At 42.5% G+C, this 17,013-nt stretch overlaps 1 protein-coding gene across 2 annotated transcripts; it reads right to left on the reverse strand.

The window, feature by feature from the left end:
• Nucleotides 1–11,705: 11,705 nt before the first annotated feature.
• LOC128786216 (cytochrome b-c1 complex subunit 7) lies at nucleotides 11,706–16,183 on the reverse strand. Of its 2 annotated transcripts, none has more exons than XM_053939345.1 (4): nucleotides 16,160–16,183; nucleotides 14,997–15,068; nucleotides 13,133–13,299; nucleotides 11,706–11,943 (listed from the first exon to the last, which is right to left on the reverse strand). In XM_053939345.1, the coding sequence occupies exons 3-4, from the start codon at nucleotides 13,292–13,294 to the stop codon at nucleotides 11,866–11,868; spliced, it is 240 nt and encodes a 79-aa protein (XP_053795320.1). In that variant the 5' UTR covers nucleotides 13,295–13,299; nucleotides 14,997–15,068; nucleotides 16,160–16,183; the 3' UTR covers nucleotides 11,706–11,865. The 2 variants fall into 2 exon arrangements, with proteins under 2 accessions (XP_053795320.1, XP_053795310.1); XM_053939335.1 differs by lacking the exon at nucleotides 16,160–16,183 and adding an exon at nucleotides 15,655–16,041.
• Nucleotides 16,184–17,013: the final 830 nt, after the last annotated feature.

A 17,013-nucleotide genomic window follows, 5' to 3' on the forward strand; every position in this document is an offset into this window, starting at 1 on the left:
TGAGCCTAACAAGTTCTGCAATATTGTACATGTTTTAATCCCTCTTGCCTACCTAATTTTTGTCATATTACCTCCACTGACAGCAAGCTGCCCTTAAAACATCAACACCAGGCAGCAAAGAGCCACTTAGGAGCCAGTGCTGGTGCTGAGCCCTGCTAGGGTACACTGCCCCACCATGCTGTGCTGCCCTTCTGCTCCTTGAAGTAAATCTGCTGGAATAAATCTGCATGGTTACCCTATCCTGGCCATGACTGTGGGGCTGCCAGCACGGGAGCACAGCCTCTTTGAGCATCTCTGTCAGATCCTTAGCACTGTGACTAGAAACGAGTCCACCCCATTGCTATGGGCCACACTATTTGCTTCCTGCCATTTCTGAACTGTATTCTGTGAAGCAAAGACTCCTACAATCATACAGAAAGGAGACAGCATTTTTTTTCCTCTTTGGTTTGACAGCAAATGCCAGAGGATGAGAGCTAAAAAATAATCACTCATGTTTGTGTGTTAGGCATATATATATAGTTACCCTCTTTTTCCCCACTGTGATGCATGGGTACTCTCTGACCTTGCACTATAAAACACATGCACTATTCAGATACATTTCTCGTGCTTTATTACAGAAACTGCCAGTTTGAATTTTTGTAGAAGCTGTTACAGTACAAAGTGACACAAAGCTCTGTCAAGTGATTCATTCCACACAACAACGTGATGCTGCAAGTAACAGCGGAGGGAAACCACACAGATGATACTTTAGGAGCAAGACTTTCAACAGAGGACCAGTGGAAGGCACTGAATATTGATACTTCCAGCTCACACTGTTTGTGCATTTTAATAACACTCCAAGCACCCATTTTCCTTCCATGCTTGGAGAATCAGGGAAGTGCCACACCAGCAAAAGGGAAGAAAGCTATGTGCATGGAGAGGAGCAGAAGCAGTGTGGGGAGCACTCCAGAGCAGCAGGTCCTCATCGTGCTGAGCCCCCAGCATGCTGCTGGAGGTAGGTTATACTGAATGAGCTGTGATTTTGTCTTGAAAATCTAATGCTTTCATTAATTCATACAGTATTTTTCCCAAGATCTATAGCTAAAACTCCAAGATACAATATGTGGTCATGAGAAATGCATCTAACCACACTATTTTTTTCCTATGGTAAACATTAAATCCTTCTTAATTAGAAAGAAGTTAATTGTTTTGGCAGCAGAGTGCCACATACAAAGTACCTGGAGAATAGAGAAGTACTCTGGATCCTTCTGAGAATAACAGGGGCAAAGTAAAAGCAGAGTAACCCAGATGCAAACTAAAACCTGAGGAAAAGAAAAAATGTTTTTCTTAAATCCTTGGTTAGTGAGAAATTAACCTACCTGTCTTTTTATACTTTAAATAAGATATATGGAACAAAGATTTTGTTTTTATAAATTAATATGAAGACTTGCTGTTTTTAGGTAGCTCAGAAATCTGTGTTTTATGGAGTTGCAAATAAACTTTGCTTATGAAGCAGCAGATAGGGCACATTCAGAAGCATGTTATTGCTTAGCTTCCACGTATGAGACAATTTCTGCAGTTAAAAAATATTAAATGTTTCAGTAAATCATGGCATCATTAAGGACCTAAAGGGCAAAGATGTGTCAAACTGAGTATGCTGCTTTGTCTCAACGTTTCCTACATCCAAGGTTACAGCAGGACAGTTCAGTGGCATGTTCCCAAACACTGAGCCACTGCCAACATTTTCTTAATGGGATTAAATTCTGCCTTGTTACTGTACAAAGACATATTTTAATTACACTTGGCCATTTATTTGATATATGGTTCGCTTTGGCTGAATTATTAGCCTGGAACTGTGAAGAGTAAATTCTTTATTTCATTTCTTGCTGTAGTTCTCCTAAAAAAAATGCAATTAGCAGTAGAGATATTAATAGAATTGAGAAGTAAGATAGATAATTTAGAAGTTTTTCCCTTCCTTTAGTATCTCTATCAATAATTGAATAAATACTGGGAGAAGTAAAGCATATTGATGTACATACAACTACAAACATTGAATTGATAAACAGCTGTCCAGAAGGACTCTTCTGAGATGACACCTGCCTTGTAGAACTGGAAGGAAGGGAATACATATGGCAGCAGTACTACCCACAGCTAAAACAAGGCACAGGCTGGTCACAGACAGGCCTCAGAGGCTGGGATGGAGATGGGCATGGAAGTTCTGTCAAATTGGGCCTCTGGTACCTTTCTGCTGCAGGCAATAGAACAGCAGGGATCATCCCTACAAAGACATCCTTGGGCCATGACACGTGGCAGCCACAGTCACAGCAGATTAAACAAGCTGAAAATATTCTGGCTGCTGCAAACACTAAATTAAAATGTAACTAAAAGGCAGTTTCCCCCCCCCTTGAAGCTGGCCAAGAAGACCTGTACAGTGGTCCAGGTTAACCAGGCTGAGCTGAGGCAGCAGCGCAGCCTCGAGCCAGCGCAGCATAGCCTGGCTTCCCCTGCCCTCGAGCCCCGCAGTGGGGACTTCCACCAGGTTCAGCAAATCATGAGAGCGCTGCCTGCTGCAGAGGTGAGGAGGAAATCAGAACGTTGTCATTAGATCTGCTATATGTAGGTGTCTTCTCCAGGCAGGTGACACCCTGCAGGACCCCAGCCAGCAGCGCTGGAGACCTCTGCATTCCCAGGAGCGGGTGGCTCACCAGAGGGCAGCCGTATGCTACAGTCTTGCAACAGTCGCTATCCACTTGGACACATACTCTTACTGCAGAGTTGTTAACATCATAAAATACATTCTACAATAATTTCTGAGAGCTCCACACTCACCATGAACACGCCACAACTGGGACTCTACTCCTGCAATTGTCCTTTGCTCGCTAAAACATTGATTTATTAAAGACTTGATCCTGATCTTATTTCACAGCTATATAATTCCACTGCTCTGATGTTATCCCAAAAGACTTTAGAATACAATGCATAAATACGGAAAAATTAGGAGGATTGCCAAATGGTACATGAGCAGAACATCCCTGGATTTGATCTTGATGCTGAAGACTATGAGCTTGATCCTCCCTTCTTGAAGACTGGTAGAAACCAGGGCATGTGTATGTTGCAATTGCAAGGTTAATATGAGAGGTTAATTGAGATGATGACTTCTATCACAGATCAGTTGTCTTTCTTTTGTTTATATTCTAAAAAACTTCCCATCTCTGTGTATAATCACCTAGGATGTGTGCTGGTGACTAACTGTGCTTTGTAATGAAGTACAGTTGTCCAGCTCCTTCCTACAAAGGAACAAGTCAACACTTTCAGAGTCTGCACTGCTAACAAGGATTGCACCACTTCCAGTGCAAAGCTACCACTGGCAGAATTGAAACAAATTTATGGCAAAAATTAAAACATTTATATTTTAACATCTCCAGACTTTATTAGGTGTTCTTTATACAGTCATCTGGTATGTTTAAAGGGTGAGCAATCATATAAAAGGAAATATGGTCATAACTGATTGAAGTAATAAAACCCTGAAACTAAATAACATCTCATAACTCATTACACAGCATATATTAGATTTCATTACATCAGTATATGACTTAGTAGTAAATTCTCCTGTTGGTCATAAACCTCTAAAGTGTTGTCATCCTGAAAAATGAAATTAAAAAAAGGGAAGAAGACAATGCCAGGACATTCTGGTGGTGCTTGTACTGTTACAGCACAGCCCCACCTTGTGTCAGGGTGAGCTGGCCTTGATTGGTGATGCTGGAGATGGGTGATGTGGTTTTCCCCACTGTTATCATTCTGTCCTGGACAAAGCCACTCCTCCCACCTGGGGCATTGGCATTGCCAGGAGTTTGTTTTTGTGTAGCTGACCTAATGCTGAGCTTGTCACCCTTGTGTGCTGATGAAGTCACCTGCTTCTCTGGCACTGGGCAGCTCTTGCAAGGGTGGTGGCCGAGCACACCCTGCCTGAGTTCTTCCCTGTCTGTACTGGGGTCCAGGAACCCCACTGAGCAGGTGGTGGTGCAGCAGCAATGTGCTGGTAACAGAGGCCAGAGCTGTGAGCTGGGAGCCTGTGTTCCCTCTGCCTGGCACTGGGCAGCGTTAGCTGCTGGCGTTGTTTGCTGCTCACCACCCCAGGCAGGCCATGAGGGGATGGTTTCTGCCCACCCAGCTTTCTCGCTCTCACCATGCTTTCATCTGCCCTTGTTCACAGCCTAAGTACTGCTGCAAGCTGGCAAACGTGGCTCTGTCACATATCCTGGGCTGCAGGGAGCTGGATGGACACCCCAGCTACTCACCACTTGGACAGATGGCATGGCTGGAGCCCAGTGGGACTGTGATCTGCAGCTCCCAGAAGGGACCTTGGAGAGGCAGTTCACCAATTCATGTTACCTCATGGAAACACCAAAATCCCCTCTCTTTCTAAGGCTGAAGCATCTCCCAGCTAATTCCCAAAGGCTATTCAGGATGCTGGTGCCTTCCCAAATCCTTCAAAGGGCTGAGCAGAGGGTCACAGATGACCTGAGCATGCTCCGTGAGTCCAGTGACCTGCTGGTGTGTTTAAGGGAGGTGACAGTCACATGCAATGAGGAGAGGAGCCAGGCTTATTTCTGGCACAAGCTCACCACGTCCACGGTTTGTTTGTGCTACAAACAACAAACACTTCAGAGAAACTGCACAAAAATGAGCCTTTGAGCTGGGGACAGGCTCTGGTAAGTGTTTGAGCCACCCAGCTACAGCATCAGAGATCTGCTCCCCATCTTCTTGCAGCTCCCAGTGTCTTGAACTCTTGTTGTGCTGCAGCACAGCACCAACACCTCATCTGGGGCTCCATCCTCCAGCTGCTCAGGCCAGGTCTGAGCAGGAGACCAGCCCTGTGACTGGGAAAGTTGTTTTCCCCCAGGCCCAGCAAAGTAGCAGTTTTTACCCAGGTTGCCTCTTTCCATTTGACTCTCAGGGCTGGCATCTGCTGCCTCAGGATCAGATGGGCTTTTGCTAGTGAGGTGGGCAGCAGGTCCCTCATTCCAGGCTAGGAGATTCTGCTAAAGTGATTTCTGAGCAGATTTGCTAGGATCAGTCCACAGCAAACCCCTTGCTGCAGGGCTCATCTCTGTGCAGCATGCCATAGCTCAGGGCTAAGACAGGCTCTGAGACACGTCCTTGACACTGGTTTGGCAAAGTCAGGCATAAGCAGAGACTGTTGTGGCTCTCAGTGTCAGCTGTGAACTGTGGATCTTCCTCTCTACAATTCTCCAAAAAGCTTTTATGTTGTTTCATTTGAGAACTAACCTCCCCTCCTCCATCTGACAGTTTATAATTACCCAGAGCAACTGATCAGCAACTACACCATTTGCAACATCTGGGAGATCTTAAGGCAGATCCCAGTCCAAGCTGCACTGATGTAATTGTTTTGCTGTGTGAAGGACGATAACTCTCCCCACTTAAGATTATACTCCTTCAAAATAATCCAATGGTGTTTTTGAGGCTCACTTATGTCAACACGTGCTTTATTGTGTCTTATGTGTTTTTAAAGTGCTGGGTGGAAGCAGCTGGAGGAGAAGTCCCCTTTCAAATCATACCTCCTCTTGTTCTTTTTGAAGTAGCTTGTTGAATAAGGCTTTAATGGCTGTTTTGGACACGTTCAGACACACCATTGGGTTTGATATACTTATGAAAAGCTAAGGATGGAAATTCATTAAAGAGATCCCCCAGAGCTCCAAAGGTGAAGGTGACTACACCCCTCCTTTCCACGAGAAAGAGCAAGAGTCTGTGACCACATAAAAAACAAAGCTGTACTTCTGAAAGGAAATACAATTTGTTACTTTTATTTTTCTTGAGAATTTTTTGTTGTTGTTGCTATATAAAATATATAAATAAAGCATGTCTAGTTGCTGTCAGTGCAGCCCCATGCCCTCCTGACTTTGCCCTAAGTGCTCCTAGGCAGGGATGAGTGCCCCCACAGAGCTCCAAAATGATGATCTCACCCCTCCTCTAGTGCCTTGGCTTTTGCAGTGCGCAGAGCAGAGCTGAGCCAAGCCTCACCTGGCAGCAGGATGCCTCTTGCTTTTTAGCAGAGCCACCTCTACACTGCCACGACAGTGTGGTGAGCTCTAGCAGGCTGGCTGAGTGCTGAGCATTGCTGGGGACCTGCTTGCACATTGATGGAGTTTTCACCCACATTCTTCAGGATGAGAGACTGCAGCCGAGAAACATGGAGAACTTGGAGAATTTTTAGTTAATTAAAGCAAACCAAACAGATCAAGCTGCTTTTATGACTATTTCATAATAGTATCTTTTTAAACTAATACTCCACTGGGGAACACAACTTGCAGACAGAAAACCCTCTGAAGTGCCTTGAAGAGATCTGAGCTTTGGACTCTGAACTTTGCTGCTTATAAACACTCATTTCAATCTGCTAGGTCACAGTGGGAGTATGAGGCTTCATAAAAGAGCTTAGGTGTTGGAATACTGAGTGCAGCAGTGCTTAACTCCATGTCTCACTATGCAGCCGCCCCTCGCAATCCAGAAGATTTAGACACAAAGGACCAGATCCGTGTAGGCCAGTGGGGAACCACTTTAGGAAGGGCTGAGGAGAGCACAGCCCAGCTGTGCTGAGTTACCTCCTTCTGATCAGGTTTCAGGCTCCAGATCCTTTCCCAGCACAGGAACCAAAGCAGCACATTCTCAGAAAGCAGCAACAACAATTCCAGCACTTGCTTAGGCTTTGGAAAAGAAAGATCCAGTACTCCTCTTTTGCAACAGAGATGTGAGCATCTGGAACTCAGACCTACCCTGTAACTGTGGGGGCATCTTCTTGAAGATCTGGTTTTCATGACAGAAATAGATGATGTTGGGCCACAGGAGATGGACACTTAGGCCATGTCTGGGCACCTGGGAGGCAGGGCAAGGACAGCTTGAATTGCACTCACAATAGGATTCAGTGGATGATCTTTAAATATTCTTTAGGGAAAATTTAAGCCTCAGTGAGTGCCATGAACTTGGCATTCCAAAAGTTAGGACACACAGGCGTCACTCTCTGCAGTGGCCTAAAAAGCACCCTTGCCTTTGTCAAACCACCTCATACCTCTCTCCGCATGCTCATACTCAGTGGTCCCATTTCCCAAAATGCATTAAACCCCATGTTTGCACATAAATGCATCAACTCCACCTCATCCTCACCATGCACCTCCAGAGCAGGCAAAGGGGATTGAGGTCAATTTATATTCTTTATACTTCCTTCAAATCCCTGCACATGATTCCCTAATCCTGGGTCTACCTCAACCCCTCACCCACCCTGCATTCCTCACTAAAGCCCATGGCCTATCTCCCTGATCCAGTGCCAGGGCTCAGGTAGTACAGGAGAGAGCAGGGCAGAAGCTGGTGGGCAGTAAATGTTCAGACAGGCAAGTGCCTCTAGGCAGGTGGAGTCAGGCATTGCCCTTATTTTGAAGCACATCATAAACCAGCCTAGAAAAAAGCTCTAACCAACTGATTCAAGTCCTCGTGTCTCCTGGTACAGTTTATCAGATCTTTCATAGCAGAAGAGAGATAGCCAAAAGGATTAATAGTCCCACTGGCACTCCAGAAAATATGTAAATATTATGTAAAAATATGTAAGCATTCACTGAGAAGGGGACTGTGAATCCACACCTTTTGTGAAGTAAAAGGAATTGAGCTGACAGGCTGCCAGCATAACCTAACATTAAATCACCAGTGAGCAGAAGGCATTGAGGGCTCCTTCTCCAGACATGTCTTAACATGTACCTGGCCAGGAAGGCAGAGGTGCAGATGCTTTCTGGCACCTGGGGACAGCACACTTGCCTGTCACTTCATCCCAGTAACACCAGCACAGGTGCTGGGAGAGTCAGGAACTTCTTGACACTGAAGGAAGCTTACAGCTCCACGTAGCCTGCAGGGAAGTTTGAGGAAACAGTTTTGGGACCAGGCCCCATGGTATTTAGATGCTAACACAAACTGTTTACAATGAAGTTCGTGACCTACAGTTTTTCAAGATGTTAGCCCTTTGGGCCGTAGATCAGCTAAGAGAGGCTATGAGAAGTGAAGTCACCCTGGTGTCACCCTGGAGGGGTTGCCTCTGCCTGTTCTGCTGCCCAGGAGCAGCCCTTGCCCTGGCCACAGTTTCAGTCCATGAAAACTGACTGCCAACACTGAGAAATCCTGAAGGTCATCTTTGACCTTTGCTATCTAGAGAGAAAATGCCTCAAGTCAGAATGTGTTTACCATACTAATGCTAAAACACTTCCATTAAAATGACAAGCACGATGTTTCATCAAAATTCTTCTGGGATTTGTATCTGCTGTAGCTCTCTTTCAGATGGAAGTTGGATGTAAAACAAGCATATGTTTCTTGTTACAGTGCTGAAAAAAATCCATTGTTTTGGGGTTGACCAATTCAAAATTTAAGGAAATCAATCTGACATAGCAAACATGATCTTCAGCAATCAAAATGTATTCTTATATTTCATTATGTATTTAATAAAGAGAAATTCAAGCGAAGCACAGGTTTGCTCAAAAGTGATGAAGAATAATTTAAGCTAAAACTATCATCAAACTGTAGGACTAGCAATGTCAGCTCAGACTCTTAATTTTACACACACAATTTGGATGTGGTGAGCTACAGAAATACCTCAGTAATTTATGGAATCCCTACAAAATTTATATCCAAAAAACTACATTAACAAAGGTGAAGATTTCAAAATCAGGAATAAGGAGATGCAGGATTCGCTGTTGCATTGTACATGATGATATGACCCTAAATCGCAGGTTCACATTTTAGGCACACTTCTCATTCAGAAATTCTTTACAATCCTCTTCAGTGGACAACTCATCCTTGCCTTCTGGAAGCACCAGGTACAGGCCACAAAGACATCATCTTCTATGCAAGTATTTTTGCACTTACCACCAGAGGAATGAGGATTGTGAGAATCCCTGTGAAATTTGCTCCTGCTACCACCACCTGTAGTAACCATTGTGTATATGGATAAATACCAACACTTGCACCTAATATTTTCAGAACTGATGAACTGAACCCAGACATAGATGTGATTACTCTGTACTTCTGCAGATGTAGCTCCAAGCACAGATATATTAAGCACTTAGCAAAATTTTTATGGAGCTTCTGTGAACCAAGTGTCTTGCTTAGTATTACAGAAGAACCTTGTGATAGGAGAATAAAGAAATCCCAGTTCTCCAAAGCAGAATGCCCTTTCCTTCCTCATCAAACTCTTTCTTCTCTTTATTTTCTTTTCTTCTCTTTTCTAGCTATCTGATCCCCTTTACTATTACTAAGCTTTTCCTTAAAATGAGGCAACTTTTGAAGATAGCAAGCTAATGGCTGCACAGGCCAGGATGATTCAGAGGGCAGGATCCCACCGAGAGATGGACAGGTGGGGTAGAATCAACACAGTAAAACTGCAGGTCTGAAATCCCATTTTTGCAAATGCATTCCTTCCCATCCCAGATATTTTTAAGCATAACTGCAAGCATTCAAAATTGGGAATCATACTGACCCTCCAACTTGTCACCAGTAGGATTCAAATCTTACATACAAGAAAACTCCCATTTCTTCTGGCTAAGATTAATGCTTGTTAACTCAATCTGCACAGAGGGGAATACCAGAAGGTGAAACATGAAATGTCTCCCAAGCTACTCATTCATTAGCCAGTAGCAGAAGCATACAAATCTCACACCACATATCCCAAAGTAGAGTTTGGGCTCTAAAACAAAGGTGCTATAGCTTCTGGTTCCCAGGCAACAGATGCCAGTCTTACACCAGCCTCCTTCCTCCCTATTCCTCATCATTTTTAATGTTTCAAATACACACCCATCTCTGCCAAAAAATGGCAAAAAACATTTTCCTTACTAATAGCCTTCCAAGATACAACTTAGAAGTTGTAGTATAATAGTACTGTAGATGTAGCATTTTTTCAAAATGCTTCGACAGAAGACTACTTTGGACATTACGGAAATTTAAAGTTAAAAATTATCAGTCCAAGACAGAAGCATCTGAAACTCATCTAAATGAAGCCTCAGTGAACTTGAAAGCTCTTAACATGGCTTCCTTTTCCCTCTTTCCCTTGAGCTACCCAGAAGATCACTTGGAAAGACTCTTTTATTAACTTGTACTACTCACCTCTGACTCTTTAAGATGTTACATTTGAGAGAAAAGGGATCACTGATTTCAGATGTTTTAGGCCAACTGGGGTGTGGCTGCTTTGCACCTCACTCATAGGTTACCCTATTTTTAAGCGCCTTATGCCAACAAAGCCCTTTTGTCCAAACCAAGTAATTTCTGAGAGGCTTTCTTCTTAATCCAAACCTGTGGTCAAATAAGCAGAGCCTTTCCACAGAATTCTAGCTTTCATAGAAATTTAACCAGCTATGCTTTTATAGTACTACTTTCACTATGTAATTAAGTCTTCTAATATAATTCTAAGAGATAATGAAATAGTTCTAACTTCATTAGAAAACTATACTCTAATAATTCCATAAAGAAAAGTGTGAAACTTCATGCCCTATTTGTCTCTTGGAAGAAAATAATAAAGTTCCTAAAAATACATCAAATTATGTATGGTTCAATTATTAGATTTTACTATATGAGAAAAATGAAAGCTCAAATTCTTAACGTATTCTCCACACAGACTTTAGAGGAATATTGGCAATGCAGGTATTTTTGCAGAATTTTGTTTTGCCACATGAGGCTGTCAAGTTTTGAGGGATCACTGTATCCATCCAACAGATATAAGGGACTTAAGCAAGCAGGTGACAGTTATTAACAGAGTGATGAGCAAAGCTAAAAGCTTCTAATCCAGTATTTTATTTACTTGGTCATACCAATTCAAAACTGCAGATGTGGTTTACTCCTTTTTCTTTTGGTAAACTGAATGTTGCATTTGGCAGACAAGCATGCATAACAAAAGGAAAAAAGCAAGTCTTGAGGCCATCATGCAAGATTCTCTACTTTATCCAGATTATACAACAGGCTCTAAATTTCATGCCTTATACCAGTATCTGCCTCAACTTCACACTACCATTAAACTATGGAAGACTAAACTCCAGGTGTTCAGCCAGTAAGGGCCAGTATTTTCTTGATATGAATCACTAAAAACTAGAGCATGCTTTAGGTGATTAAAAAAACCCATGAGAAGTTAACTATATTAAGTGCTATGTTGTTTAAAGCACATCAGAATACTATTTTTACTCTTTAAAAGAATAAAAAGTCTCAAAAAGCTGAAGTGAGACAGCGATTACTGTTTACATGAAAATAGTTTTTAAGGCTTAAAAATGTATATGGTATAAAAAGTTAGTGAAACATGTCCTATTTTATGATTAAGGAATCATCTATAATTTTCATTTTTACAATAGGTATCCGCTTGAGTACACAGAATATTACATTCTGCTGTCTCACAATACCATTTTAACATCAAACGCTGGTTCAATATTGCTGTCTACAGTGAGAAGTGATGAATGAATATACCCGCATCTTTAAATACAAAATCCTCTTTAACTTAGAGAGCAACTAGCACCAACAGCCTTGAACATTTCTTACCTAATTCTACTACTGCAGAAAACAGCTGTATGATGAAAAAAAGCAAGAATCAAAAGCTGGAATGAGACTGCATACCACTAAGCTAATGTGTAATGTATATGCTCACAGGAAAGATCCAAATATTAGCTTGTTAACATTTAGAAAGAACTCTTCCAAGATTTTCATAGTTTGACGTGTTTATTTTAGTTGGATGATCAGACTCAATGAACAAGCTGAAACAGTATTCCTAAGCCCCACAATTGCCTCCCTATGGACTTCTACAACCAAATGTTTAAAATATCAGAAATAGCTGGATATTTGCATGAAGTAGTTCAATAGTTACTTCTTGTTCCATGCTTCCCTTTCTTGTCTTTCACGGATTACTTCCTTTAGGTATGGTTCGAGATAATGGTGATCCTGAAAAAGAAGAGATATATAGAAGAAATATATTTAAACTTACAGCAAGGTCCAGAAACATCTCAAGTCATTCCTACAGACTATTTCTTTCTCATTCCTTCCCAGGTTTGACTAAACACTAATCTATCAAGGGAAAAAAAACCCAAAACAAAACAAAAAATCCAGCCTTACTTACCCCGAAAAGGTAAACTTTGTATCTGCCAAGTCTGTGATGACAAGTTCTCTACTGCAGCAACTACTAATTCCTAATGCCTCATCAACATTAGCAGGCAAAGTGATGCTTCCACCTATGCCTTTAGAAACAGTGTTCTTTTTGGCAGATACACAAATACACAAGATCCACTTTAATTAGCTCAAAGTCCAACAATAATACTCCAGATAATCTCTTTTTGAGTTTAACTTCTAAACAGCTCTCTAAACTTGTATTTGATAGAACACCCTAACCATGTTTAACACTTACAAACCAAACTGTTGCTTGAGGAAATATGTGACCAATTATTCAATGCAGCAGTTACCTAAGTATGACCTATGAGACCAAAAGAAACAGCCTCTCCTTATTCAGAGATGCATAAATACCTTTATACTCTCCTATAATCAAAAGTTTAATGATAAAATTCCTCTCTGCCAGGTAATCTGGAGAAAGCTGAGGTGGACAGTAATGCAAAGTATGTCAACCAATTCATTACCAAAAAATAAAATTTAGTGACATCTGATAAAGTGCAGTTTGTTTTTCTGAAGTACAAGATGACACTTATTTTAATGCATGATTTCCCTTCATATTATTCTTCCTTGGCACTTTCATGAATAAAAGCTTTGGCCAAGATTTTCTGCAAGATTAAGAAATTAATCAGAAAAGCAGGAGACCTTCTTTAAGAATTCCAAAGCTATTTACATTGTATTTCTTTATCTGACAGCCTAGAAGAAATATTTTGTATGAACACAAACAATGTGCTGTGATTCTGAGCTGCAGCTTAAGTGTCTGTCATCTTGAGAAAAATTTAGTAATTCGTACAGAAAAACAGATTTTTAAACAGCAATCAAAAGTGTTTTCCAGAGGTACTCCATGAGATACTGACTCATTGACTATAAAGAACATGTTTACATGTCTCCCCAGAGAATGAAAATCCCAACCACCAGTCCTAGCAGTGCCATTTAAGACCTGCACTTTGGAAACACTCCGTGCACATACCTCTTCATACTTCACCCACTGGTCTTTGGGAAGGATCTGATGTTTCAAGCTTAAGTCCAGTGCTCGTTTTATGCGAAATACTCTTTCATTGTACAGATGTTCTGGAAGTCTCTTCAATGCTTCTTTTACATCATCATCTTCATGCAATGTATCATCTCGCATTAACCCTGTACCAAGAAGAATTTACAGTACCACTGAATAATGTATGTTCTTCAGTAAGATTTAGGATTGACACTTGCCCATGTACCATGGGCAAAACACCTCCAGCACAAAATTATGAAGAAAAGCCAAACCAATCCAGGAGAGCCACTAGTTGCTTAGAGAGAATATGCAATCCTAAACACTGACTTTCACAGACTCTATTTACTTTATTCACTCCTTTTCTTAAAGAGGAATAAGGAAAATGGGTACTTAATTCAATGTGTTTAATGCAGAATATACATATACAGAACAAAAACTTCTCTGGATCTAAGGGGTGCATCTAATTTTATATCTCTGTTTAAGATGACTGTCCAGGTAAAGGGTTTTTGAGAACTCTGAATCCATTAGAGTCAGTCAGCCACAGATGAAACTCCCTCAGTACTGAAGAATTTTTCTCTAAACTGCCCTGTTCATAATGACCAGACCTCTGCTGACTATATGAAGCTATGGAGACCTAAAGCTCTATGTTGGTGCGCGAGTTCCAAATTAGAAGTTAAATCAGGGAGAAACACACAGTCTTCTCAAAACTAAAAACACTCCCAGGCCTTCTGTGGAACAAAGGATTCTTGAAACTCAATCAATCTTTCTGTAAGGTTCAGTATTAACAAAACAGGACAAAATATTACTTCTGTGGCATTCCAAGATGATTACTACAACATACCTACTGACTTGTGGTTAAAGGTTTTCATCTCATGTGACTGATTTGGCAGTAGTGTTTCAATAAAACAAAAATTTCTTTTGAGACACGTATTCTTAAATTCAGTTTTGTAATTTATTTCAAAGGAACAGGGAGCACTGCTGCTAGTTTAATCACTATATTAAATTTGGTGCTTCTCTAATTTTATACTTGCATTTCCAGAGAAGCAACAGAAGTAAGAATTTCAGCAGACAGGCATTATCAAAGAGGAATTAAGCACTGCATCTTTGGAGGAAGGATCTAAGGTACTTGTATACAGTTTTCTTGTAATTTTTTCCTAACTTCCCCAGGGAAGGTATGTTAACTTCCTTTAAAAAAATTGCTTGTATTGTGGTGAGCAATAAATTGCAGCATCTGAATATTCAGATTCTTGTCATACAAGAACTGTTCTGCCATCTAAATGGTTGAAACAAACTTGGTAACACCTCTGAATAAAGGACAATAAGAAAAAAAGACAATACCATTAAGGGACCCTCTTCTCCTTAATGAAGCCCTGTACTGACACCTATTCCACTGCTGTGCAGGCCAGAGTGATGCCAGCTGAAGTTATGGTGACACAAAGGGCAGAATAACTATAATCTTCTTTGCACTTTGGATACTTTTGCATAAGTACTGCAGATAGGCTGGCTACTATCAGTGGGAACCTCTCCAGCTAAAAGGGCAATATTTGGGTTAGAAGACACTGGCCAGTGAAAGTGACTCAGTTGGGAAATGTAAATAATTGAGTTCAACTTCCCCACCTTGGCCTTAGCCGTTATAAGTTAATTCGCTGGAACATGAGCAAACACAGAAATAATGGAAATAACAGAAATAACTGAACCTATTGCCAACTTCTTTTCGCCACAGAAGTAGTAGCTAGTTTTGATCAAAAGGATTTATGCCAACATGTACATATGCCAGCTATGAACCATAACCAGTTTGAGAACTGTTACATTTGCAGTTTTTAAAACTCAATGAAACACTTACCATATTTGTTGAACCCAGCTGCATTGTAATACCACTTGCGAATCGTGTCTAACAGGCGACCACCTCCTGCAACTGAACATGACGATCATCAGTTGCACAGCAAAGTAAAATTTAACATTTACACATTATTGTGGCAGCACACAAATATTTGCTGGCCTCCAAGACATGCAGTAATGCAACATTTGACCATACATGACTTGGCCTCTACTTCTCAGTATCCCATAACTGACACTGAACAGGTAGAAGGACTGCTCATTACATACAAGAGTTTAACCCATTGCACTAAACCTGAATATTGGGCTGCTTTAAAACTTGGAAAAATGTTACCAAAAGACAGCAACAAGACTCTGTAACACTTACATAAGCCAAACCCATAGTGTCTACATAAAGCAAAACCTTCAGACTTTTCCAACAATTTTTCTAAGTTCCCTGGCTTTCGCTATGTGACTTCAAGCCCAGCATATTATTATACTCTTAACCTTCTGCTCTCCTCTCCAGATACTTGAATGCTATTCCTTTTTCAAGGAGCTGCCAAAATCAGCCACAAAATCCACACTAAAATCTCAAAAAAAAAAAAAAAAAACCCAAACAAAAAAACCCACAATTTTAAAAAATCAGACAAAAAGACAGACCTCCACACCACATACAGCACGTTCACCTTCCTTTAAATGTCGTTTGGGACGGCAGAGGTGCCTTTACACGTATCAAATACCTCAACAAGGGATCTAGAAGGCCACGAACGGCACAACACGGGCAATGCAGTGCGGGCGAGCTGTTTTACGTGACTTTTAAGCCATCTGTCTTACCACGTCAGCCCCAAAACACCCCAAAGGAGGTCATTAGAGCACTCCCTCAGCAGGTTACTTAGCTACGCCTTCGTCCTTTGGGGCCAGACAAGGAATAACCTTAGACCAACTGCGCTCAGAGTCGGTATCCGCGCAGGACAGCGATCCCCGAGGCCTCTCATGAGCAGCCCAAGGCCTCCTCTAGTGCACCCGAGCACTCTCTACGCCCAGAAAGCTCAGCTATCGGAGCCAGGCTCCCTCCGCTGCCACGGGAGGGCCGGCGAGGAGACTCGCCCGGCGACTGTGGAACCGGCACTCGCTGTCCCCGTCAAGGGCACACGGTGCATACCGGCTCCCCCGCTCCCCGTCACGGCCCACCTCGCTGCCCAGCGCGGGCCGGGGCGAGCCCAGCGCCGCAGGCGGGTAGGGGTGGGGGCCAGGGCCAGGCCAGGCCAGGCCCGGCCCCGCCGCCCCCAGCGCCCCTGCTGCCCCCTCAGCGCCCCGCCGCCTCACCAGGGGCCCTCGCCGCCATCTTGACCTCGGCGCGGCGCGCGGCCTCCTGGGTAAGGCGCGGGGCGGGGCGCGCCCGCCAATGCCGGCCCAGCGCCGGCGCCTGCGCTCTGGCGGGAGGGCAGATAGAAGTGACGGGCGAAAACAACAAAAAATTAAAACTAGCTTTGCAAAGCACGATAAGCAAAGCAACAACGGGTCACGCCAAGAAGCAGAGACCTATCTGCGCTCAGGTATCGCAGCCGGCAGGTAAGCGGCGCTGCCTTCTGAGGCACAGAGCGCTGCATGTGCCCGGCCCTTCCTTGAGGAAGGGACCACTGCCATTTGAAAGAAACAAAATACGGACGGGGTGGGGGGGGAGCCCAGAAATACGTAGTAGGCAACGCAGTAGGCAATTTCAGTCAGAAAAGTTTGTGGGGTTTTGTTTTTTTTTTAATCGTAAAGCCACAAAGTTTTTGTCATGATCCTCAAAAAGTTCTTCGATACCCTCCCCCCTTCCACTTTAGCATTCCATTTAAATGTTTTGCGTCCATTCTCCATCGTGATTCGGGGAAGCTACTTCGGTAGAAGCTTGTGCATTCAACATTTCAAATAAACTGGTTTAGCTCTGGCAGCAATCATTCCTACATTTAAAAATATTAAAGGAATTTAGCGCTCAAAGTTTGAGACATTCAAAATATACACGCTCTGTAATGTAATTCCTGTTACAATGGTTTGCCACA

The sequence above is a fragment of the Vidua chalybeata genome, chromosome 1 (genome assembly GCF_026979565.1).
Source record: "Vidua chalybeata isolate OUT-0048 chromosome 1, bVidCha1 merged haplotype, whole genome shotgun sequence".
NCBI lineage: Eukaryota > Metazoa > Chordata > Aves > Passeriformes > Viduidae > Vidua > Vidua chalybeata.